Genomic DNA, 25861 nt, shown 5'->3' with positions numbered 1-25861 from the left:
CCCCTATGCCGGTTGCCGGAAATATCATATGCGCCTATGAACATTTGACCAGCTGGTGAACTCAGGCCTCTAATTAAAACAAGATTAGACATTACGAACCCTTATTTGAAATAAAATCTACTTTAAATTCTTTTTAAAAAAAATAAAAGCATTTAGGACTTTTTTTTTATTTTTTTCCCAACTCAATTCGTTCTAGTGGACTGACACATGTACAAGGGATAATTGAGCTGTCCATATAACATCCACTCGTCCAGAGTGAAAACCAAACATTACATAACTTTCAAGATTTTACGAAAAAAACATTAAAAAAGAGAAACAACACGACCTTCAACGATTAAGGTTTCTTCCACGACTCGAAAGAAACCCAAAATTACCACTTAAACACGAAGGGAAAAATAAAAATCTCAGATACGCCACCACCACCACCTAGCATCCTCAGACATCGGCCCTACCTCTCCTTAATCGACCTCCTCGATCTTGGGGCCAGCGCCGCTACCCCCTGCAGGAGGAACATCTTCATCCATCCCGCCGGCGCCCATGTCCGGACCAGCACCTTGGTACATCTTCGCAATTATGGGGTTGCAGATGCCTTCAAGCTCCTTCATCTTGTCCTCGAACTCATCCGCCTCGGCGAGCTGGTTGCTGTCCAACCAGTGGATAGCTTCCTCGATGGCATCCTCGATCTTCTTCTTGTCCGCAGCGGGGAGCTTGGCGCTGATCTTCTCGTCCTTGATGGTGTTCCTCATGTTGTAGGCGTAGTTCTCAAGTGCGTTCTTCGCGTCCACCTTCTTCTTGTGCTCCTCGTCCTCGGCCTTGTATTTCTCAGCTTCCTGCACCATATTCTCAATCTCCTCCTTCGACAGCCTTCCTTTGTCGTTCGTGATCGTGATCTTGTTCTTCTGGCCGGTGGTCTTGTCCTCAGCTGAGACATTCAATATGCCGTTAGCATCAATGTCGAAGCAGACGTTAATCTGGGGAACGCCCCTAGGAGCTGGAGGAATGCCCGAGAGCTCAAACTTGCCCAGCAAGTTGTTATCCCTGGTTCTCGCTCTCTCACCCTCGTAAACCTGGATGAGGACGCCGGGTTGGTTGTCTGAGTAGGTCGAGAAGACCTGCTCCTTCTTGGTGGGTACGGTGGTGTTTCTCGGGATCAAGACAGTCATGACACCTCCGGCGGTTTCCAAACCAAGAGAGAGGGGAGTAACGTCCAAGAGCAATATATCTTGCACCTTCTCATTGCCCTCGCCACTCAGAATTGCCGCTTGGACCGCCGCCCCGTAGGCCACGGCCTCATCAGGGTTGATGCTCTTGCACAGCTCCTTCCCGTTGAAGAAGTCCTGCAGTAGCTGTTGCACCTTGGGGATCCTAGTAGAACCACCCACAAGAACAACATCATGCACGTTGCCCTTGTCCATCTTGGCATCTCTCAGGCACTTCTCCACGGGCTCCATACACTTCCTGAAGAGGTCCATGTTCAGCTCCTCGAACCTGGCCCGAGTGATGGTGGTATAAAAATCAACACCCTCGTAAAGAGAGTCGATCTCAATAGTCGTTTGAGCGGTCGAGGAGAGAGTCCTCTTCGCCCTTTCACAAGCAGTCCTCAATCTCCTCAGAGCTCTGGGATTTCCACTGATGTCCTTCTTATGCTTCCTCTTAAACTCCTGCACAAAGTGGTTGACCATTCGGTTATCAAAGTCCTCGCCGCCAAGATGTGTGTCTCCAGCCGTGGCCTTCACTTCGAAGATACCCTCTTCAATAGTAAGCAGAGAAACATCGAAAGTACCACCCCCAAGATCAAAAATCAACACATTCTTCTCTCCAGTGCTGGTCGCCTTCTTGTCAAGACCATAGGCGATGGCCGCCGCAGTCGGTTCGTTGATGATACGCATAACATTGAGGCCGGCAATGACGCCGGCATCCTTCGTGGCCTGCCTCTGCGAGTCATTGAAGTAGGCAGGGACCGTGACGACGGCATTCTTGATGTTCGTCCCGATATATGCCTCCGCGATCTCGCGCATCTTCGTGAGGACCATGGACGAGATTTCCTCCGCAGCAAACTGCTTCTCTTCGCCCTTGTAGTTGACGACAATCATGGGCTTGTCGCCAGGACCAGCAACGACCTTGAACGGCCAGTGCCTCATGTCACCCTGGACCGTAGGGTCGCTGAATCTCCTCCCGATCAACCGCTTCGCATCTGGCAAATACATCGAAATTACCATATCAGCATCGGTCGACAGAACAACACCGTGATGAACTAGGACTTCAGAATGAGAAGAAACAGTAAAAACTAAACTACAGTTAACAAAACAGCGGGCAAACAGAGGTCCCTCTCCAGGTCGGAAGACAAATTCCACAATCTTAATGCGAAAAAAACTCACACGACTAAGCCATCCTTACATCATCTATAGTCTATGCTAACATGAGCAAAAGCTAACCAACTCCATCCGAACGGCCCAAAAATAGGTAAATTCCTCCCGAAAAAACCAGGAAACATCAAGAACATCGGATAACCGCGACACCAAAACGATCGACGAGACATCGATGAACAGCAGAACGGAGACCAAACCGAGCCACCGAAGAAACAGAGTAAGAAACGAGGTCACTCACCGAAGACGGTGTTCGTGGGGTTCATGGCGACCTGGTTCTTGGCGGCGTCGCCGATCAGCCTCTCGGTGTCGGTGAAGGCGACGTAGGAGGGCGTCGTCCTGTTGCCCTGGTCGTTGGCGATGATCTCGACCCTGTCGTGTTGAAAGACGCCGACACACGAGTACGTCGTCCCCAGGTCGATGCCGATCGCCGGCCCTTCCCCTTTTCCTGCCATCGATTCCTTCTCTCTAAGAAAAATTGGTGCGAAAGTAGCTACGATGATTGATGGATCGTCGGTGATGTCTCTGAAGAAGAACTCTGTTTCACAGTAAAGAACGTCTGTGCTGAGGAAGACGGAGTAGGAGGGAGAGAGGTTTTATAAGACTTGCGAGGGAAGCGCGTTTCGGGAGCATTCGAGAATGTTCTGATGGTGGAGTGGTGGCCGTTGGATCTGAGATACGCGGACGGTGGAGGATGCGGCCGTGTGATGACTGGAGGATAGGTGCCAGGTGGATGTCTTTGGGTAATTTCTGGTTGATTCCAGATTTTCCTCGTTGACTTTTGACCCTTGTGAGACGTGCGCGATCCTTTTTGCTTTTAACAACGTAGGTCCGGTCGCCTTTTTTACTCGATCAATTGACAGCAAAGGTGTCAAATAAATGGATAGAACCAAATATAATTCGAATCATATTAATTCATATAATCTGTTTTAATCTATATTTAATGATTTATATCCGATTCAATTTGTAATTAGCCTATTTTGACTCGTTTCATTTTGACTCATATTATCAAAATACGTTAATATCCTACGAAAATTTATATAATTTATTTAACATATTTTTACGCTCTTTATTTGTATATGTTATATGGATAAAAACTTTATATTAAATAAAAAAATCACATTAAAAATAAAAAAAATTAGTAAATAAAATAAATTCATATTTTTTTAATTATTATTATTTCTCATCTAACTCGGTGTAAAACCAGAAAAATGAATTCTTGCACGGGACAGCAGCCACTAAAGAAATTCGTAATCGGAGAACATCCCTCTGCTCGGAGAAAAAAATAGTCCCGGTTATCCCACAGGAACGCAAGAAATGATCAGCAAAATCACGACCAACATTCGAGCGGAGACAAATTTCAGAAACACCCAAGAACAAATCCGGTAGTGTGGGAAGCTCTGCATTCCATCGAGCCCTGTTCGTGTTCGGTCGCTCGCCCGGATCGAAGGATCAACGAGACGAGAACTATCCTTCGAACAAAGACGATGGCTTGATGATGCGATGCATCTTCTTCCTTAACAAATTATATGCTGTTTCCTTCGCTTCCAAAAGGTGGGAGGCACTCACTGCAGATGGAGCGGGGAGAGGGGATGTCTCGCCCCGAAGATGGCGAGCGCAGATATGGTGGAAAAAATTTGACGGATTTGGCGAGATACTACTGTTAAAACAGAGGATCTGTGAGCTCCGGGGCGGAGATGTGGAACGCGACGCCGAGATGCAGCGGATGTTCGAGTTCTTCGACAGGGACGGCGACCGCACGATCACGATGGAGGAGCTGCAGGGGGCATTTTTGCAGTTCTTCTAATGTGTAGTCACTCGAACCATAGTTACGTTCGATCTTGGGAGGCGTGTGTTCGCGAGGATTCAGGGTGGGTTTGGGAGAGTTTTTGAGAAAATGCCTTATGCAGAGGATCTGGGGCTAAGGGTTTTTTAGGCTAAAAAAATTTCACGAAATGCAAATAATATTTGGTAAATACTATTTACATGAAAGGACTTTGGTAAGAGAAAAACACAATTCCTAACATACCCAAGTTCGAGTCGTCCTGGAAGGTCTAGCCATGGCGATCCCCGTGTCGCGCAACCCCGCATACGTCGGCCGCCGAGGTCATGCCACCCTAGGCGAGGGGTGCCGACATCTACGGTGCAACCTCCGCAACCCCGGATCTAGGCTTGTGAGGATCGTGCGAACCCAAAGACTGAGCCCTCGAGATCAAGCAACCCCAAGCAAGGCGACACTTAGGTTACACGATCTCAGGCAAGCTACATCCAACAAAGGCAATGAGCCCGGAGTCTCCAACTCGGCCGTGCTCGACCGGGGCGACGTCAACTCTAGTGATTAGGGCTCAAAATTGAACACGAGTGTCACGCAAGCCTCGGCGGCCATCGGCAAGCCTCGATTCTCCAAATCTTGTATTGACCCTCCGGATCTGGTCTCATCGATCCGCGACCATTAGCGTTAACCATCCCTCGGTTCACAGAGTGCCCTTATTCAAAGAGAGAAGGTGTGCAAAGAATTGGGATGAACAATGCCAATTTCGGGGATAAAATAGGAATACGAAAAATTGGTGAGGGCAAAATTAAAATAAAAAGCATCATTAATTGTGCACTTCAGCATTCCCAAAATATTAAATGCCCAGTACTAGTAAGCCAAAGGCTTTGGAAGGCTGTGGAAATACAAAGAGTTTTCCCAATGAGATCCTAAAAATTGTTTATCAAACAAAAGTTTAGCATTTGTCCAATGATCTTTAGGGCATGCATGATAACACTTCCACTTTAAAAATCAACCTTTTTTTAGAAGTTGATTTTTCTATTTCTACTCAGAAGTATAAGTTGATTTTTTTTACTTTTGCTAAAAAAATTGATTTCTGATTAGAGAAATCCGTTTGCTAACGGTTGAAAATTTATACTTCCGAAATATTATTAGCACAAAATCTTTTATGAAAAATTATTTTCGGCGGCCAAAAATTTTTTACTTCATTTTTAAAATTTTAAAATTTCTTTAAATAAATAAATTTTTATTATTAAAAAATATTTTTTAATTTTTTAAAAATAAAAATTATTAATTATTTTCTACTTCGCGCGGGCGGAGATGGTGACTCGGCGATGGCGGCGGGCAACAGTGGTGGTTGGCGACGGTGCCGGCGGAGGTAGCGGTAGATTGGGCCGGTGGGTGGGGCGATGGTCGATGGTTGCGGCTGTCGACGATGGGTAGTGGTCGGCAGCAGTGGTGGTCGAAGGTTGGAGATGAGGGGTGGCGACCCGTAGTGGGCGGTGGTCGGCGAGGGGTGATCGGTGGTAGTTGGCGGCGAGGGGTGGTCGACGGGTGGCGGCGATCGTGGTCGGTGACGGGCGTGGTAGGCGATTGGTGGTGGTCGCAGGCGGGGATGCGGGGTGGTCGGTGGTGGTCGACGGGTAATAGTGGTTGCAAGCGGTTGGTCGGCGGTGGGCGGTGACGGAGGTTTACGAGAGGCGTGGTCAAAAAGAAAGTGAGGGCGTAATGAAAAGAGGGTAAGGTAAAAAGTACATCTTGAGTTCATAAACAATTTTTTTAACTTTTCAAAGTGGGGGAAAAATAATTTCAGAAGTGAAAATTTACTTCAGAAGTAAAAAAAAAATTCAGAAGTAAAAATTTTAACCAAACGGATTTCCGTTTCAGAGGTTACGTAATCAAACGAATATCCGCTTTAGAAGTTACGTTATCAAATGGATATATGCTTCAGAAGTACTTTTGGAGCAGAATTTTACTTTTAGAAATGTTACCATAGCCCCTTCAAGGCCCAAAGGGCTATTTGGGAATGTGCTCCAAACGCACATACTTTCTTTTCCTTCGGGGCCCACAATTCTCTTCACACGTCGGTAGCACATGATCTCACATAAGCCACGGGCCCACGGAAAACACGTAACATTCTTTTCAAATAATGCAACAATTTTTTTTTTTCAAAAATATTCGTCTGTAACCTTTAAAGTTAAATACATAAAAAAAATATTTTCATCATTAGTACGAATTTATATCTAAATATTTTTACACATGAAATCTTTTTTATGATCAATTGTTTATGTCTAAATATTTGTTATGGACTATAAAAATATTTTTTGTTGATTTATTTTATAAGTGCATAAGCGATTATTGAAAATGTTTTTCAAATTATTATTTTTTATAAATATAGTTAAATATTAAGGTATTCGGAGATTATGACATTGTTTGTGATTGGAGATTCTTTCTTAGTGGGAAAGTTGGATTTCTTCTGTTTTGGAAAGTCAAAGCGATGTCTAGGGTCAGCTTTATTCCCTTTGTGCATGGCCTGTTGATTTAGATTGGATGCATCAGCACATGTATTCTTTGTATCTCGTGGCAAGGCACTACGGCCACCGAGAAAGTATTCAGTGGGACGAACACATCACGTGACGATGATGGTGCAACCAATCGATGAAAAATGAGATGTGCACGCGTGTGACACCAGGTAAGATGAGATTCATAGCGCACATAATAAGGAGGGATTGTTTCACCGGTCCTAAATCTATTGCTCATTGAAAATCGCCGACCGGACAATGCATCACATAAAATTACCGACGATGACTAGATCACCATGTCAATGGTTTCCGCCAAAATTAGCCGGAAGACCTACGTAAGAATTTCGCGTAGAGGTTTAGGACTAAATTGGTAAAATTGAAAATTGACATCCGTATGATAGGTTTAATGTGGATGGATAACTTTTCCTATGTAATGGAAATTGACCAACTTAACCCTAAACATTGAGGCGAAATTCTAATGTAGTCCTTGCTATCAATCTTCGTTGGAAATCGTTAACCAAACAATGCACTACATAGGACGACCGACGATGACTATACCATCGTGTTAGCAATTCCTATCGAAAATTTGCTGGAAGGACTACAAAGTAATTCGGCACAGAAGTTTAGGAATAATTTGAAGAATGAAAAGTTTAGGACTAAAAGTTTAGGATAAATTAATGTGGACTCGATCACCAAAAATCATGTGAGTAACCATCTTATCTACATTACATCGAAAAAATTACCCAACCAAGTTAAATTTATTGAACCGATGCCAATTCAGTCCTTCTACAACAAGAATTTAACATCAAGTCTTTCACGATTTGTGGATATTAGAGGTTTTCGAATTTATAGAAATCTTTTAATTTTCTTTCATTTTGAATTTTCATTTTGGTTCCTTACTTTTCAACATATAGGCTTAATTCTTAGATATTACATAATGCCATCTAATCGTACTTTAGTTAATGATCTCTATATGGTTTTTTTTTCCTTCGTAGTTGTATCAATCTATATGTTGTTCCCTAATTTCATAAATAGATTGATTCTTAATCTGGGTTTTCTCCATTGCTATCTGAGCCCTAGGCCGTGGCTAAAGATGGGAAATCGCAAGATGAAGTTAAGCATTTTGCATTTTTACTGCTGGCGTTGACCAAATAGTTCTCATTTTGGCTAGAAGTAGCAAACGCAATACAATAACAACAACAACAAAAATCGATATGGGCTTGGTAGGGGTGTCAACGGGGCCGGGTCTTGGCCGGCCCGAGCCGGTCCGGAGCTAAATAGTGCCAAGCCCGACCCGACTCAAACCCTCTTCGGGGTTAGATCCGGTGGGGTCGGTTTCTGTTTTATTCTTTTCTTTTTTTTTCTTTTTTGAATCAAAATCACTTGACATGTTTGTAGAATGAAAGAATATAAAAAATAAAAATGAAAATAAGATAAATGAAAAAGAAAACGTTGGTGAAAAAAAAGAGTTGGAATCGGGCCGGCATGGAAATAAGATAAATTGAAAAGAAAACGTTGGTAAAAAAAGAGGCTGGAATCGGGCCGGCCCGATCCTAACAATACCAAGCTGGCCCGAAAAGCCCGAAAATTAGGGTGAATTTTCGGGCCGGCCCAGGTCGGACCAGTCCGGGCTTTTTTGACACCCCTAAGACTTGGTATTAGAATTATTAAGTCAATAAAGTCAATTAAAAGGTATATTAGAAGGTGTGCTAGAACGATTAGATTAAAGGCAATTAAAGATAGTCTACACAATTAAAACATTCGTCAAAGGTAAGGAGATCAGGCTAGCTGAAGGTTAATTCGCTGTGTAAAAGTAAGAGGTCTTTTGAGTCTACGTCTATGTTTATGAATAGAGGAAATGTAAGGTCATATCTTCAACATTGAATTCTCACTTAAGAGTGGTTGTACCTACCATCCATAATCATACAACCATAATAATAATAATAATAATCATCATCATCATCATACATGTGCAAATTGTAGTATACATGGGATGCAACGAAATTTCAATTGATGAACTTCGCTTGTCCAAATCATTTGATATATTTACTTTGTTATTCGAAATTGTGAAGGGAATCCAATTCTTATCTTTAAGAATCATACGTCTCTGTGTTGAATTTTACCTATCATCTAATTTTTGGAATATTCCACTTCCACCAAGGAAAAAGTAGAAATAGAAGAAATCCCACGTCATCTTGAATATTCTCACAAATAATCTAAAAATAAATATTCAAATTTATTTTAAAATCGGGCAATTTATTTGTGCGTCAAATCGATACGGAAAGAATAAGATTAAAGTTAAATCTATCCTAATTTCTTTATGTAAACACAATGAATATTAATCTTTCCTATCTAACAATTGGCAAGTGACAAATCGAACCCGATAATCGGACGATCTGATTTCACATATTGTTCTCTTTTTGACCCCGTAGTCCGAAATTACTTTTAATTCATTGATTAACAATATCTTTAAATCTGCTATACAATCGCGCAATTTATTTAAGAATCAGTTTGATACAAAAAGAATAAGATTATAGCTAAATCTATCCTAATTACTTTATTTAAATATAGCGAATATTCATTTCCCCTAACTGGCAACTTGCAAGTGACAAATCGAACTTGATAATCCAACAATCCGATTTCCCAAATTGTTCCCTTTTTGATCCCGTAGTCCGAAATTACTTTTGAATCTTCGAATGATAGCATGTTTAGATTTGCTATAAAATCGCGCAATTTATTTGCGTATCACTTTGATAGGGAAAAAAAATAACATTATAGCTAAATCTATCCTAATTATTTTATTTAAACGTAGCGAATATTCATCTTCCGTAAATAACAACTGGCAAGCGACAAATCGAACTTGATAATCCGACGATTTGATCCCCCCATGTCGTTTGCTTTTTTGACCCCGTAATCCCTATTCACCAAAATTATCAAAAAAATAATTATTTTATTATAATTTTGTTTCCTTTTTGCAGTTTTTATATTTTTCTCCATCTGAACTGAAGCTTCTCAATAAGGTTTTTGGGTCTCGTCTACAGAACCGACTCTCTCTCTCTCTCTCTCAGCGAAGACTCCCTGTAGTCGTGCTTCCCTCCCTTAATAATCGGCGGGTGATGGCTTCGAATCAAGCCAGTCTTCTCCTCCAGAAGCAGCTCCGAGGTCCGATTCTGAATCCCTTCCTGATTTCGTCTTCATTCTTTTAGGGTTTATCCACTTTCGTTTCTTTTTTTTTTTGGGTTATGATGATCGCGCCCGTGTCTGTGATGGCTGCAGATCTTTGCAGGAACCCGGTGGATGGATTCTCCGCGGGGTTGGTGGACGAGACCAACGTGTTCGAGTGGAGCGTCTCCATAATCGGCCCTCCCGACACCCTATAGTGAGTGGGAATCGGTTTTGTGGTTTGTTGAGCTCGAAGTGATGATCTTGATGAAGTTTGAATTTTTCTCGCGTGTTGATTAGTTTGATGCGGTGGCATCGATGGTTGGTTTTGTTCTGAAAAGGTGCTTGCTTTTGGTTAAGTGTTTCGGAATGGTTTTTTAAAAAGTGGATCGTTTGCTATATCGACCATGGAAGGAGGTGTTCCAATTGGGTATCTGTTTATTTGGAGCTGGATTTTGTGTCGATTGTCATGATGCTTCGGCTCCAAGTATTGTTCGGTATGCGCGTTCTGGAATAAAAAAATTTGGCAGCTGACTGAGGAGATGTATTAGTTGGTTTGAAAGACTAAAACTTGGTGGTGGGTATGACCAGGGAGAAGAAGGTTATAACTTGGATACCACATGCTCAGCTAATGGTTTAATTGATGGATATTACTTGATATATTACTTTGACTGCACGAGGTGATGGTGATGGGATTAGATCAATTTCCTCGCATACTTTTCCCAACTTTGATGGGGCGTTACCTTGACTAGATATATGATTTGTATCACATAAGGTAGCGGTTGTGTTTCGACAATCTTCTATTCTTGTTTTTGTCGTTCTTTTGGGACAGTACTACTTTACTTGTTTGTTTGTACTTTAGTGTGAGACAAGGTTTTCATGAGGATTAAGTCGTATGCATGGGGGCAGTGCTTTAAACATTCATGTGAGATTAAATATCTCATATTGCCTGTTAGTTTTGGGTCTTAGTCTTCAAATTTGTGTTTTGTCAACTCATATTTTGATTTTGGGTGACACCAGCCTTCAGCTTGAGATCAAAGTGTGGCTTTTAGAAGGAGGCTGCTAATTTGTTCTTGTATTTATCAATTTTTTCACCCTGTTATTTTGCGGCTTCTCCCATCCTCTGTTGACTTAGGGCACTGGCACACTTATCTAGCATCTTTTATTATCGGGAATCTATTATGTACTGAAGAAAATTTTTGACATTTTTCTGCTATTCACATTCTTATGTCAGTGAAGGAGGTTTCTTTAGCGCAATAATGAGCTTTCCACCCAACTATCCCGTCAGTCCTCCAACAGTGAGGTTTACATCGGAGGTGTGGCATCCAAATGGTGAGAGCCATCTTTTACCAACGAGACTGTGGCATTACTGCTTTTAGTTTCTCTTTCATTAGCTATTCTAACTGCCTGAACATTGCCATCTGTAACTTTAGTTTATCCTGATGGAAAAGTTTGCATTTCGATTCTCCATCCACCTGGTGACGATCCAAATGGATATGAGCTGGCAAGCGAACGTTGGTCTCCTGTTCACACAGTATGTCCTGAGATTTAACACGTTCTCTTCATGCTTCATTACCTTCATTCTCAGTAAATTCGCCTATTTGTACTCATAATCTGTTAACCACCTTCCATGGTATTGCCCGATTGAGAGGCATTGACTCTGAATGCATGACTGAGTCGCGAATCTCAATGAGTGAGCTTTTTTATCAGTCTTTCTTGTGGTGTATTCAAGGATCCTCTTTGCTTAGGGATTTCGGCCATCGAATGCTGCAATTCTTAAAAAGCACCCTGCTGGTGTTGCTGCTTACTTTTTTGTGAGAAAGGAAAATAGCTGGTTGCTGGAGACAAATCCAAGTGCTTTTTATCTGTGCTTGATAAGAATCTCTAGTTGAGTAGGCCAAAGAATGGCATAGCAAGCTGAAAATGACATATGGCGCCGCAACACAACCCAAAGCTTTTGATGCAAATTAATTGTTAAATTCATGCCTTGACACCGATATCGAGATGGCTTAATTGCCCCAAAATACTTGTACGTCAATACTTTTTCTCAAATTTACCTCAAAAACTTTTTTATCATGAAGTATGATCCTTTTGCAATTTCTACTCCATTTAAGTACACATGGGAACATGTTTTACTAGCCTTTTGCATGACTTGGTTTAGTCTGATCTGGGGCCTATGAATAAATCTGCATTGGTGGTTGCTGTTTACTTTTTTGTGAGAAAGAAAAATAGCTGGTTGCTGGAGACAAATCCAAGTGCTTTTTGTCCGTGCCTGATAAGAATCTCTGGTTGAGGAGGCCAAGGAATGGCATAACAAGCTGAAAATGACATATGGCGCTGCAACACAACCCGAAGCTTTTGACGGGAATTCATTGTTAAATTCGTGCTTTTACACTGATATCTAGATGGCTTAATTGCCCCAAAATACTTCAATAATTTTTTCTCAAATTTACCTCAAAACTTTTTTGTCATGAAGTATGATCTTTTTGCAGATTTTACTCCATTTAAGTACACATGGGAACATGTTTTACTAGCCTTTTGCCTGAGTTGGTTTAGTCTGATCTGGGGCCTATGAATTAATCTGCATTGGTAGTTAGTTACTAAGACTGGCAGTAGAAATTACTAAGCTGGAGTCGGCATAACACTTTCACTATTCTTGCTTTGGCCCTTTTGTCTTCCTAACAATGGGGGTGTCTGGGCTCTTCGATGCTGTTGCTTCAGCTCTCCATTTCTTCGAAATATGACATCCTCTTTGATTTTATGGGCATCATATTGTTGAGGTTCTATCTTTTTGAAGTTTGCGTCACATAAGTGACATTATGGTGCCTTCTTGGCCATCGGATAAGCAATGAGTGGTTGCATTAAGAATTGTTCATGGTGGTGGGACCAAAAAGTAAGGACTAGAATTGAAACATATGAAAATTTGGATGAATATTAAAGAGAACCTTAGAGTCCATGGTTTTTTAACTATAACTAGCCTATAACGCATTGCATGAGTTTGTCTCGCTAGATTTTGCAACGGTTCAACTTTCAGGATATAAATGGACCTAACCGATGATTCTTTTTCCTTTTTATGTAATTGCCTTCTGTGACTGCTGATTTTTAAAACTAAAGATAACTTATGTTACAATTGGAAGACAGTATCACAGTTGATATACCCATGCTGAAGTACATCATTCGTCTCATGATGAAGGTGATCTACCAAGAAATATTTACTATAATGGGTATAGGATTGGTCTTTCAGTCCTTGACATGCATCAGTTGTATGGGGTGTCAGAAACTCTCCCTGTGGGACACTTTTTAATCTGTACCATTGAAAGAGCATCAATTTTGGGACTTCAGATGCTTTCCTGGCTGTAAGTCAGATTCGTCGGAATTCGAAATACCTATCTGGAAAGGGCTATAGAGTTGTCTGAGTGGGGGCCCTTTTTGGAAACAAACCATGTGGGTAGCTCTACTCTCTGATCCCTAGATTTGGAAGGAATGCGAGAGTGTAGTGGGTCATGTGAATAAAAGGTAGTCAGCCTACGATTTGAAAACGGGGATCCCATGGCAAAGTGTATTCTACAAAAATGGATGCCATAGCAAGCTGTATCCTGGGTGCTTTGTAAATATGCTCAACAAAAAGTACTGAGGAACACCGGACACTGTGCCGGCACTGTTTTGATCCATGCAAAGCACCATACTATTGCCATATTGTGGATGACAGAGACATGAAATGTGAAAGTCAAGTCATTTAGTTGGTACAATTTTTGCATGAGTTGCATGCTATGAGTGTAGAAACTTAGTAGAAAGCATGTCTTGTGGAAAATGGTGGTATATACTGTGATTGTAGTATCGGTGACTTTGGGGCTTCTATTTTCCTGTGGAGGAGAAAAAAAATTTAGTTTTACCAGCAATTTGATGACCTAGATTATTGGATTGGAGAAAGTCTTCATCATTTTACACTCAATTATTGAATGTTCATGTTGCATTTGCAAGACCTAATGATACTGAATTGAAAGATTTCGATAAATTTTCTATAATGTTCATCATGTTTCAGGCCTAGTAATACTTTCAAAATTTTTGTAGCCTTGTTTCCTGTTTCCCTGATTGGCTTTGACACACCAAAGTTATGGTTTGACTGCTTTTACTATGGCCTTTTCCTCATTCTCCTTGCTTTGGATCAGAAAACATTCAATTGCTATACATGGTTCGTGTTTTCATAATTCCATGTAATGACTGATGTCTCTCCATTTGGCAGGTTGAGAGCATAGTTTTAAGTATTATATCGATGCTTTCCAGTCCCAATGACGAATCTCCAGCAAATGTTGAAGCTGCGGTAATTTTTTGACATCCTCTTTTTCTTATTCAACCTGTTTAGACAACTATGTCCAGTTTGGTCGATAATGACCTGCATGTAGGAACAAGGATGCCGGAGGTGGAGGCCATAATGAGAAATGTGTTTATAGCTGTTGGTAGGAGGAACATTTTGGGAGCTATATCATCTGATTGTTGTAGTAGCAGTAAAATCCTGTTTCTCTGCCTTTGTATGAATAGCTGGATATATCCTCCTTGAAGTTAGAAAATATTGTATGCGGGGCACATAATTGGAGGCATTGATCTATCTTTGTTTGATAGAAGCCTTTTTATCCCTTGACCAGGAAGGAAATGTATACCTGTGCATGTCTGGTTGGTAGAACTTCTTGTGCGGTGGGGCCCAAATCTCTGTGATTTGTGGATGGGGCTAGGCTGCTCTATGTTTTGATTGGAGCTTTTCTGCATCATATTCAAAAGGCTTGCTGCTAGATTGTTCTATTTTTTAGGCTAATATAGTAGATTGAGAAATGCATTTTTAAAGATTTTTGGGTGATGTTTGCGGGCTTGTGGTAGCTCTACTTGCCAATTATTCAGGACTTATTTTTACATCATTCTAAACTTGTACTGCAGAAGGAATGGAGGGAGAACCGGAATGAGTTCAGGAAGAAAGTTGCTCGCTGTGTGAGACAGTCTCAAGAAATGTTATGACCTCTTACTTTTCTTCCTTTTCTTCTTCTTGGAGCTGTTTTAGTTTTTTCTCTGGTAACGTAAGACTTCTTCCCGGGAGGGAGGACTTTCTGGTTGCAGCCAATTCATATGCTTGTGTAGAATTCTTCATTCAATGTATGTGCATTCATGCGGTTCACTTACATGTTGAGCAATCATCACATGCACTGATGATTGCGTACGGTACTTCTACTGGTCTGTTGCTCAAATTGTGCAATTGTGCATGATTTCCCTCTATATGGTTTTCGTTTCCTATAATCTGGATTGAGTTTTGGAATCTGCTAGGTTCATTATGTCCCAGGTGTTTTGCCATTGGCCAAGAAGACCTGTTGAGGTGATGGCCAACACGTGCAACGGTTGCCTCTCTTATATTCTAATTGGGATTCATTAGGTGTCAAGGGCTCCGTGATTTTTTGTTTTTGGGTATGTAATGTTGTTTTCATCTTTTTAGGACATTTGCTCAGCTGAGTTCCTAATCCTAATATCCCAGTATTCGCTGCCTAATCCTGTGACTTGGACATAAGATTTGCTGTCTCCATATTGGTGTTTTGAAGTAAAAAGCCAATGCTTGGGAATTTTAAGTAACTGCATTGCATTGCCCTTTCCTAACGTGTGCTTGTGTTCCGGTCCGCGACAACTTTCGCCAGCCTAGAGGGGTGGATTCTTTTTTCCCCTCGCTGTGTTGGCCGTTCGGGATCTATGATTAGTTTATTTTTTGAAAATTTGGAAGACTTTGTTTTGGAAGTTGTTTTTTCTTCCGTAGAAACGAAATCCGATTTCTTCAGGCTTGTTCATTCCCAGCCATAGCAGTGTTTGCGGCGTCTTGGCATTTTGGTCGGAGTCCCACTAACATTAAGTCAATAATCGGATGAACTAATAAGTCGATTGGATCCACGATAAAAGAATTTGTCAAACTCTTTTGCAGGGTCGATGCGACTTTATAACCAGTTGCAGTAAGTCAAAACTCCTCCTCCTCCTCCTCTTCTTCTTCTTTTTTTAAACGGTATTAAATTAAGCATATTCAACTTTTTTATTTTTTGGTCTGAAGCATATTCAATGTAATGATCTAATTTTGGTGGAGTTTGACAAACTTCAGTTTACATAAAGATACCGATGTGCGGTCTTTGACCATGGACCCATGACCTACATAGCACTGACACGTGATACGGTATGTTGATACGTTATTTCTCACAAAGTAGAGAATTTTGATATATTGTATATTAAATATAAGTTTTTATATATACATAATAAATTATTATGTATGTATAAAAATATCAGCTGTGAGTTTTTTTCACTCATGTTAGATAATTCATGATTATTTTTTTTTACTAGTATGATTCGAGTATATATATTTTTTTAAAAAAATTTAAATTTCGACCCCTAATTTATTGAAAATATTTAAAATTGACCTCTTGCATGTAAGAATGCTAAACTCGCGTATCGTTGGCATGTCCGGAGCGCTGACCATGTGTCGATCGTGTGTCAAAGAGTGTAGGACGTGTGTCGGTGTTTGGTGTCCAATATATGTCGGAGAGTATCGAATGCGTGTCAATATAACATGACACGAAGGCCCTTGAAGAGTGTTCGTGCAACTTGTGACTATGCATCTGTCTATTCCTCTTTCCATGCATTCCTTTCACCGTTCCATTTCCACCTCATTTCAATTCTTCGCCGAAATGTCTCCGGTATAAAGAAATTAAGTTCAAATTGATCCCACTTTTAAACGAAGTTGAGCTTATAGTTATACATATACATACCATAAAAAAAATTAAATATGACATTTCTTTTAAGATAAATGCTTAAACTAGAGCTGGAGTTTATGGGAAAAGTCGGAATAGTGAATCTTGCTCCAAGCTTAAGAAATAAAACTCGTGAGTTTAATGAGATTAACGTGGAATCTTCATCACTCAGTCCAGTCTGATTGAGTTCGAGCATCGAATCATATCAACATGACCACACTCCGCATTCTAACTTGCACTCTAATGTCAAGAATAGTCCTTGTATTAGTTGTCAATATTCAATTTAGTCCTCAAAACTCCGCTTAAATTCAATTTGGTTATGGAACTCTTTAAATCGAACCAACTTAGTTCTCCAATTCAATTTTGTCACAATCCCCGTACTGAACACCTAAACTTAGTCTTCTTCCGGAACAAGACTTGGGGCCACCATAAGAGGCTTTCGATGGATGGATGAAACCTGCCTCCGGCAATGTATTTAATCGCTGCTTCTTTAGATTCCGTTTATTTCGCGAAAGATGAATGATTTGAAAAATATTTTTCAAAAAATGATCGCCCGTATCTCTTATAAAAATGGATGAACAAAAAGTATTTTTATCGTTCGGGAAATTTTAAGACATAAATTGCTATCGATAATGAAAATATTTTTTATTGACTAATTATTTTAAGCGATTCAAACGGTCATTTTTTCAAAAATATTTTTCAAAACATTCGTTTTTCTGCAAAGCAAACTGAGCATAAACTCAGCTAGGTCCGGAGGGGGTCATCCTGTAAGGCACTTGAGCAAGTGGTTTGGCTCCAACCATGAGCTCAATCGCATGATCCCACTAACCGACGAGGCAAGAGTTCCTTCAAAAGCACGACATGTTCTTCGCTCGGTCCACGCTTGAGTACCGACAGCGCATCATGAGGCCGCGACTCTTGTTCCGGCCACCGTCATCTCTAGGCCTACGCCCATAGGTTGGCGCAGGGCATGGGTCGATGCCCCATGAGCAGCAAAGAGTCCGCGAACGACGTCGGTACAACATGCTCTTGTCTCCGGAACTCGATCCTAAGCAAAAGGGTCGAGAATTCACCCGAAAGCACAGCCATGAAAGTGGGCATCCCCTCGCCACGCTCCAATCGACACTCGATTTCTTATGTTCCTTGTCGACGGAGAAGGCCGTCGATCTGTTCGCAGTTGGGTCGGGGGTAAGTCCCTCACTTGCTGCCTCTGCAACTCAATCCTTGCCCATGGCTTCAAGCCTTCCACAATGTAAAAGCCAGCCTATTCGCCTTTGGACATAATCACGGATGTCCATCACTAGTGCAAACAGCTCTTACTTTCGGACGTCGTTACTGTGTTTCTGCTCACATAATGCCGTCCGAGCATTATTATGCCCCGCATTCCCAGGGAAGATTTGATGCCTCATGTCGTCGCTTCAATTCATCTCGGCCATTGATCTGGGGGATATTTGCTGCAGTTCATTTCCAAGACTCTCGATTTGGCTAATTTAGTCTCAAAAAATCTTTTGGCGATCTACCCATGTAGTTTGATCGAAAATTGTTGAATTGAACGTCGGCCGTTCTACGTAACACGAGTGATATGATTAATTTTTTAATAGTTTTTTTCTTTCTACATTTCCTTCTTTTCACCGAAGGTCGGCAAGGGCGAGAGCTGGCGATATCAACCCTTACCCTCGCCCAGGCTAAAGCAACCTTGTCAGCCTTTGCCGGCCATCGCCAGTGGCTAGTGGCCAATCGACAATCAGCCACCGGCAAAACAAAAAAAGAATAATGGAACGAAAATTAAATTAGATACGTTGATGGGATCCTTTTGTATTCCAAGAAAGTCCTTAAACTCTTTCGTCCGAACTACGAGATGTTAAGTTCGGAGGCATTTCCTAGGATGAAAGTAAAAAAAAATATTTTCTCTTAACTTAGGAGATAACGGTAGAGCAAGTAGATTTTACGTCATCTCCGAATAACTACCGTCGGATAGGAATTATATAATAGCGTCTTGTGGCCGGGATGAATCATAATTTTGATTCCTGCGTCGTCCACCTGTGCATCGCACTGTATCTTTAATCGATTTGACGGGTACGTGTCCCTGGTTAGGATGCCCTCAGCTTGTTTGCCTTTTTACCCCCATGATCCTTCGGCACTCAAATTATTAAAAAATTATTTTTTTTTTCTTCTATGTTTTTGCCCTTATATATTTTTTTTTCTCTTTTCGAATCTTCCCCATAAGCTATTTAGGTCTCGTCTCCAAAATCGACTCCGTCTCTCTCACTAGACGAAGACTCCCTCCGATTTTGCTTCCCTCCCTCAGTAATCGGCGGGTGATGGCTTCGAATCAAGCCAGTCTTCTTCTCCAGAAGCAGCTCCGAGGTCCGATTCCTAACCCCTCCTGATTTCCGTCTTTCTTTAGGGTTTTTCCTTTGTCGCAGTCGGTGATCGCGTGCGTTGCTCGTGATCGCTGCAGATCTTTGCAGGAACCCGGTGGATGGGTTCTCCGCGGGTTTGGTGGACGAGACCAACGTGTTCGAGTGGAGCGTCTCCATAATTGGCCCTCCCGATACCCTATAGTGAGTGGAATCGCTTCGTTGTTTGTCGAGCTCGAAGTTTTGTTCTTTTTCGTGCAGCCGATGAACCTTTTTCTTTCATGTATTGATCTTTTTATTTTATGTGGCGGCGTGAGTGGTTGGTTTTGTTCTGGAAAAGGTGCTTATTTTTCGTGGTGTTTGTGTTTCGTATTGGTCTCAAAAGATTGGATAATTTGGTTTAGTGACAGAAGAGAGATGGTGTTTCAATTGGGAATCTGTTTACTTGGAGCTGGAATTCGTCTTGATTGTTATGATGCTTCGCGTCCGACTTCTCTATGTGTGTTCTTGAAATCAAAATTTGGCCGCTGGCCGAGGAGATGTATGTTCTCTAGTTGTTCGAAGGACAAAACTTGGGGGTGGGCGTTGCATTAAACCATGGAAAAGAAGTGTATGACTTGGATATCGCATGCTTGGGTAATGGTTTAATTGATGGATATTACTTGATATATTGCTTCGACTGCATGTGGTGATGGGGTTAGATGAATTTTCTTGCATACTTTTCTTAACTTTGATGGGCCATTACTTTGACTAGATATATGATTTTTACCACAAAAGGTGCTGCTGAGTTTCAACAATCTCATATATTTGGGTCAGTGATTTTTTTTGTTGGGAATGTGGTGGATACTCGTGACAATTCGGGATTCGTATCTTAGGAGAGTTTGAGATTATTATTATAATTGCAGTTAGAGCTTTCTGAGAAGGGGCAATTCACAGAGGCCTCATAGGTGATGTCATTCGTCATGTCCTGTTAGTATATCCCTTTTAATCCTAGCTATGTTGTTCTTTGAGGACCTCTGCTTGTCTGTTTATACTTTGGTATGAGCATGAGATTTTCATGCAGATTAAGTCCATATGAACAGGGGCCAGTTCTTGCGACTTTTTATGTGAATAAAATACCTCTAATTGTCTATTCTGTTTTGGTTTTAGTCTTCAAATTCATGTTTGACATTATCGTTTCAAGTGTCCAAAACACCAACATATGGCTTGAGATTGATGTGTGGCTTTTAGAAACGAGACAACTGATGTAGTTGATGTTGTCGTCAATTTGGTAGCTCTATATTAATGTGAGATAGGAGACCTACTTTTATATCTTTTACTCTTTAAACTGTTTAGTGAGCCTGTTATCTTCTGTCTTCTCACTTCCTTAGCTGATGTTGGGCATTGGCACATTTATCTAGCATCTTTACTGTCTGGACTGTATTATGTACTGAAATTGAAAACTTGACATTTTGCTATTATTCATGCACAATTGTTTTGGCAGTGAAGGAGGTTTCTTTAGTGCAATAATGAGCTTTCCACCTAACTATCCTGTCAGTCCCCCAACAGTGAGGTTTACATCAGAGGTGTGGCATCCAAATGGTGAGAGCCATCTTCTACCATCGAGACTGTGGCATTACTGCTTTTAGTTTCTCTTTCATTAGCTATTCTAACTGCCTAAACATTGGAATCTGTATCTTTAGTTTATCCTGATGGAAAAGTTTGCATTTCGATTCTCCATCCACCTGGTGATGATCCAAACGGATACGAGCTGGCAAGCGAACGCTGGTCTCCTGTACACACAGTATGTTTCTATGTGTTAACATGCTCTCCTCATGCTTTATAGTCTTCATTTTCAGAACTTTTGCCTTATTGCTTTTGTATATCCTTAACTACCGTTCACATTGTTGCTTGATTGAGAGTCATTAAGGTTGAATGCACGACTTGGTTGTGAATCTCGATGAAGTGAGCTTTTATCAGTCTTTCTTGCGGCGCATTCTAGGATCCTCTTCACTTAGGGATATCTACCCTGAAAACCTGTATTCCATGTTGCTTACTTTCTTGTTGGAGAGGAAAATAGCAAGTTGCTGGAGACAAATGGAAGTACTTTTTTTGTGCTTATAGAGACCTCCCATTGACTGGGCAAACAAATGTTGTTTCTTGTTCGAAAGACTTGTAACCTCTTAAGGACTTATCCTTGAAGCCATAACCAACTGAACTGTCATAGGGCCCTCGAACACGACTCAAGCTTTTGATGCGAATGCCTTTTTTAAGTATTTTTTTACTCCCATATTAAGAAGGCTTAGTTGGCTCAAAAGCATTGTCCTTCGACCGGTTTCTCAATTTTACCTCTAGAACTTCCAATTTTACCATGAATTACGGTGTCTGTTGCAATTTCACTGCATTTCTGGGACACAAACTTGTTTTACTAGGTGCCATATGCCTGAATTGGTTCAGTCGGATCTGGGACATATGAGTAGATGTTCGTAGGTTTTGGTAGTTCGTGACTACATAGGCATTGAAAACTATCAAGCTACAGCTTGTGTCACTTGCATTTATTCTTGCTTTCACAAACCTTTTACTAGTTTTTTCTATCTACCCTAGGTGCCTGCCCTTCGGGGATTAAGTCTGGTTACTTAGTTAGTCAGGTCAGGGCTGCTGCCCATGTGCAACGAATACTTCGAATTGGACACTTTGATACCTCAAACTCTAAAGACTTCCAATTTTACCACGAATTTGATGTCCATGTCAATTTTATTCCATCTCTAGTGCACATGCAGCCATGTTCACTAGATGCCATATGCCTGAAGCAGTTCGCTTGCACCTGGGATACTTGAATAGATCTTCACTGATTTTGGTAGTTGATAAAGACAGGCAGTGAAAACTATTCAGATGGAGTTGGTATCACTTGCATTATTTTGCTTTCGCTCTGTCTTCCAAACAATGGGTGTGTTTGGGGTTCTTCAGTTCCTGTTTTAGCTCTTTATTTCAAGTTACTGTTATATCTTCTTTTTTATATGCTCATTACATTATATTTAGTTTTCTGAAAGTTTGTGTCACATTAGAGTCAGGATGGCGCCTTGTTGGCCATGACATCAGCAATTAAGGGTTGCATTAATCAATAACTCAGGCTGCGTGTGGGAACCACTTTCCCCTCTTAAAGCCCTAGGGAAAATGTCAGGGTGTTTGGCGATTTAGCTTTGGGGAGATGCATTGCATTTCCAAAGTCCTGTGAAGTCCCTTAGCCCAATACAAGTCCTACCCAACTTTTGGCTTTAGCATTTCCGGATGATAATGTATTTTTTTCCTTCCAACTTTGCCCTCGCTAAACTTTAGAAATTCCAGTTTTACCTGCACTATTTTCATCTCGTGCAACGTCACCAGTGAGCCCAGATTTAACCGCCAATGAGCCTCTGCTTGGGTTACCAGGAGTCGGCTGAGGTCATGCGACCTCAAACAACAGCTGCCGGTGTCAGATTTGGCTTGCCGGTGCTCGCAAGTAGATTATCGTTTTATTTATCAATTAATTTAAAAGATCTACACCTAAAGTCCTTTACAAGTCTAATTTTTTCTAAACAGCATCTAAGCCAAAATCGATTCCCAAGGCACTGCACTTTTCAATTACGCTTTACCAAACACTATTTGCATTTCGAAAAACCCCCTTAACCTAGAGTTTTAGTATTTCCCCAAAAGCCGAACCTAACGCAGCCTCATTGTGATTTACGATCAAAAAGTCGGGCAGTAGAATTGGTAGATTTGAAGTTTGGATGAAAATTGAAGAAACCCTTAAAGTGTAGGGTTTTTTAGTTAACTAAGCCTATAGCGCATTGCTTGAGATGTACTTAGCACGTTTTGCAATGATTCGACGTTTAGGATACAAATAGACCCAAACAGGATTTTTCCTTTTTCTTTTATCAGCTGCCTTTCACTGCTGATCTTTCCAATTTGTATTAAAAATAGACGTTGGTGATGTTGTTGACACATCAATGCTGAAGTGCATTGGTCATCTCGTAATGAATGCGATCTGCTGAGAAACATATGCCATAGAGGATGTTGGACTGGTGCTTTCAGTCCTTGGCATGCATTCTATAAATTAGGTGTCAGACATTCTCCCTTTCTGACACTTCTGCATCTGTTCTTTTAAAAAGCCTTGAGTATTTGGACATAAGATACTTACATGTTTGTACATTAGAATCAACAGAATATCTCTCTGGGAAAGGATATTTAGAAACAAGCCATGGTGGTTGCTCAACTCTTCGATCCTTATAGATTTGGAAGGAATGGGAGGGCACATTGACTCTCGCATAAAAAAGGTAGTGGGGCTATTGAGTGGAGGGGGACCCCCTTACAGACTTGTGGATGGTGGCAGCATTGGATTTCTTATCCATGGAGCGGCCAACATTCTCTTTCTTCAAATCGTTCTGATCGGGACAAGTGGGTTGGTTTGTTTCCTCCTCCTAAATACGCAATTCTCTGTCGTCGTTCGTGATCATGTTGGGCGAAAGGTAGTTGTAGAGGAGCGGCTGCGAAAGGGTGATTCCCCCTTTCCATTGAAGTAGGGTTCCTAACCCACCATTCCGGTCTATTATTGATAGGGATTTTACTGATTCTGAAGGTAGCTTGTTTACCAAGTGTATTCTACAAACCTTGGTACTGTAGCTAACTCTTTTCATGGGTGCCTGGGAAATATGCTGTGCTCTCAGAAGTACTAACGAACTTGGGACACCATACTATCATCATTTTGGTTCGTTAAAAAGCACCATAATGTTGTCGTATTGTGAATCACGAACGATAGGATCACGAAACATGAAAGGCGTGTTCATTGTTACAATTTGGCACCAGTTGCATTTTCTTTAAACGGAGAAATTTAGCAGAAAGGGCATCTAGAGCAAATGAGGGGATATGTATTTTTCTGGGGGCTTTGGGGCATTTTTTATTTTCCATTGGAGGAAAAAAGATCTTAAGTTTGCATAGAAGGATTTGACCCGTAATCTGGTGACCTAGTTTTTTCAATTGGAGAAGAAATCCATAATTTTGCATTTAATAGTTGAACGTCCGCCTCGCTATTGCAAGAGCAGATGATCGTGAATTCAGAGGTTTCAGCAAATACCCTACAATAGTTCGTCACAGGTCGGGCTCGGAGGCTAGGTTATCCTCAAAAGTTGTGTAACAATCCTCTTTTGGCTGTCTAACTTTGATGCACTGAATTCTACTGTTCATTCATGCTTTATTCAAATTCTCCGATTTGCTTAGAATCACAAAATATTTAATTGGTTGCTATACATGGATGTTCTTGTTTCATTGTGTCCTGTAGTGAGTGATGTCCCTGCCATTTTGCAGGTTGAGAGCATAGTTTTGAGTATCATATCGATGCTTTCCAGTCCCAATGACGAATCTCCAGCGAATGTTGAAGCTGCGGTAGGTTTTTGATTTCCTTTTTGCTTATTCAATCTGTTAAGACTACTACATACAGGTAGATAGATAGATGTGAGATTTTCACCTCATACGGCTCCTCGAGGGTCATCAATAAATCTTAGGACCGAATTGATATTATTTATACTAATATGTTTGTAGTATAATACTATAATATATTCTATATAGATAGAGTCAAAACCAATAGAGTCAAAACCTATTTTACTTTTCTTTGTTGAGTAATAACTTAATCCTTCAATATAATTCTCTTTGTAAAATTATCAATAGATATTTCAACCCATTCTTTTATTACAAGAACAAAAATATGCATTTGTTCCTGAACAATGCCACGTTATCCCTATGAATATAGGAAAGAAGAAAAAGATCTTTTTTTTTTCCGTTCCTATTCTTCTTTCTGAAAAAAATGGGGTTTCAAAAAAAGGATTATTGCGTTCTTGATAGTCATTTTTGAGCAAAGGTATCAACCGGAAATCTAGTCATAAGTAGCAGGAGGAAGATGTTGGAAGCTACATTTCTTATTTTGTAGTAGCAGTACAAGTCTTTTTCTCCACCTTTGTCTGAATTGCTGGAGTTGTTATCCTCTTTGCATTGAATAAAAATTGATTAGTTTTTATCTTATCAAAACCTTTTGTCGCCTTAACTGGAAGGTGCATGTGTCCTGGTTGGCAAAACCTTGACTTGGGATATCCTGATGGACTAGGTTGCTATATGCTGTGGCTGAAAATTCTGTGGACATATTTAAAAGGCTTTTTGCTAGTTGTAAATTTCTGTTTTTGAGGCTATTATGGTAGATCTGGAAATGCATTTTTTATTTTTTTTTAAAGTGATGTTTGCGGGCATGTGGCAGTCTCTACTTTGCAATTATTGGAAGCCTTATTTTAGCGTCCTTCTAAACTTGTACTGCAGAAAGAATGGAGAGAGAATAGGAATGAATTCAGGAAGAAAGTTACTCGCTGCGTGAGACGGTCTCAAGAAATGTTGTGACCCATTATTGCTACTTCTTCTTGGTGCTGCTTAAGTTTTGTCTTCCTGTAACTTAAAGACTTCTATCTGGGAGGGAGGGATTTTCTGGTTGCCGCCAATTTATAAGCCTGTAGAATTTTTCATTCAATGTAATGTGTATTCAGGTCTCCGATGCTTTCCATGTCAAGTAATCATCACTTAAGTGATGCTTACCTGTGGTACTTCCGTGGGTCTGTTGCTCAAACTAGTGCAATTGCCTTGATTTCTCTATATATGGTTTTCCTTTTCCGCGAATCTGGTGAGTTTGAGAAACTACTAGTTTAATTGTGACCAGATGTCTTTTGCCATCATTGGCCGCTGGATCTCTGATTTTCCCTCTCTGCTTCATTTTAATCTCTGCAACTTTTTGAGTTCTGAAGCAACTCTGAAATATGTACCCACTGTACAAAGGTAGGTCCATTGGCATGGGCCAAGGGCCAAAATTCGATATGGGGATAGATTCCTTCTCAAATAAAGTAGTAGGTACGGATTATGGACAGAA

The 25861-nt window shown here is 40.8% G+C and overlaps 3 protein-coding genes across 4 annotated transcripts; 2 read left to right on the top strand and 1 right to left on the bottom strand.

The window, feature by feature from the left end:
- Positions 1–297: 297 nt before the first annotated feature.
- LOC125316149 (heat shock 70 kDa protein 4-like) lies at positions 298–2947 on the bottom strand. Its single transcript, XM_048283575.1, has 2 exons — positions 2608–2947; positions 298–2194 (listed from the first exon to the last, which is right to left on the bottom strand). The coding sequence occupies exons 1-2, from the start codon at positions 2819–2821 to the stop codon at positions 459–461; spliced, it is 1950 nt and encodes a 649-aa protein (XP_048139532.1). The 5' UTR covers positions 2822–2947; the 3' UTR covers positions 298–458.
- A 6729-nt stretch (positions 2948–9676) lies between these two features.
- On the top strand, positions 9677–15431 carry LOC125316192 (ubiquitin-conjugating enzyme E2 14-like). 2 transcript variants are annotated; one of them, XM_048283748.1, is made up of 6 exons: positions 9677–9821; positions 9936–10038; positions 11056–11153; positions 11255–11355; positions 14065–14142; positions 15148–15431. In XM_048283748.1, exons 1-6 carry the CDS (start codon positions 9776–9778, stop codon positions 15235–15237), a joined length of 516 nt encoding a protein of 171 aa, XP_048139705.1. In that variant the 5' UTR covers positions 9677–9775; the 3' UTR covers positions 15238–15431. The 2 variants fall into 2 exon arrangements, with proteins under 2 accessions (XP_048139705.1, XP_048139706.1); XM_048283749.1 differs by lacking the exon at positions 15148–15431 and adding an exon at positions 14751–15083.
- Positions 15432–18839: 3408 nt separating this feature from the next.
- LOC125316193 (ubiquitin-conjugating enzyme E2 14) lies at positions 18840–25614 on the top strand. Its single transcript, XM_048283750.1, has 6 exons — positions 18840–18952; positions 19047–19149; positions 20429–20526; positions 20628–20728; positions 24265–24342; positions 25264–25614. The coding sequence occupies exons 1-6, from the start codon at positions 18907–18909 to the stop codon at positions 25339–25341; spliced, it is 504 nt and encodes a 167-aa protein (XP_048139707.1). The 5' UTR covers positions 18840–18906; the 3' UTR covers positions 25342–25614.
- The last annotated feature ends 247 nt before the right edge of the window (positions 25615–25861 follow it).

The sequence above is a fragment of the Rhodamnia argentea genome, chromosome 8 (assembly GCF_020921035.1).
Source record: "Rhodamnia argentea isolate NSW1041297 chromosome 8, ASM2092103v1, whole genome shotgun sequence".
NCBI lineage: Eukaryota > Viridiplantae > Streptophyta > Magnoliopsida > Myrtales > Myrtaceae > Rhodamnia > Rhodamnia argentea.
The sequence above is the reverse complement of the archived record's forward strand: the minus strand, read 5'-3'. Positions and strand labels throughout refer to the sequence as shown.

Bases quoted from the DNA above. Each gene is read 5' to 3' on its own strand.
- LOC125316192 (XM_048283748.1), top strand. From the start codon at position 9,776: ATGGCTTCGAATCAAGCCAGTCTTCTCCTCCAGAAGCAGCTCCGAG. The intron at 10,039-11,055 runs GTGAGTGGGAAT...TTCTTATGTCAG, and splicing joins GGCCCTCCCGACACCCTATA to TGAAGGAGGTTTCTTTAGCG. The intron at 11,356-14,064 runs GTATGTCCTGAG...TCCATTTGGCAG, and splicing joins GTTGGTCTCCTGTTCACACA to GTTGAGAGCATAGTTTTAAG.
- LOC125316149 (XM_048283575.1), bottom strand. From the start codon at position 2,821: ATGGCAGGAAAAGGGGAAGGGCCGGCGATCGGCATCGACCTGGGGACG. The intron at 2,195-2,607 runs GTGAGTGACCTC...TGTATTTGCCAG, and splicing joins CCCCACGAACACCGTCTTCG to ATGCGAAGCGGTTGATCGGG.
- LOC125316193 (XM_048283750.1), top strand. From the start codon at position 18,907: ATGGCTTCGAATCAAGCCAGTCTTCTTCTCCAGAAGCAGCTCCGAG. The intron at 20,527-20,627 runs GTGAGAGCCATC...CTGTATCTTTAG, and splicing joins AGAGGTGTGGCATCCAAATG to TTTATCCTGATGGAAAAGTT. The intron at 20,729-24,264 runs GTATGTTTCTAT...GCCATTTTGCAG, and splicing joins GCTGGTCTCCTGTACACACA to GTTGAGAGCATAGTTTTGAG.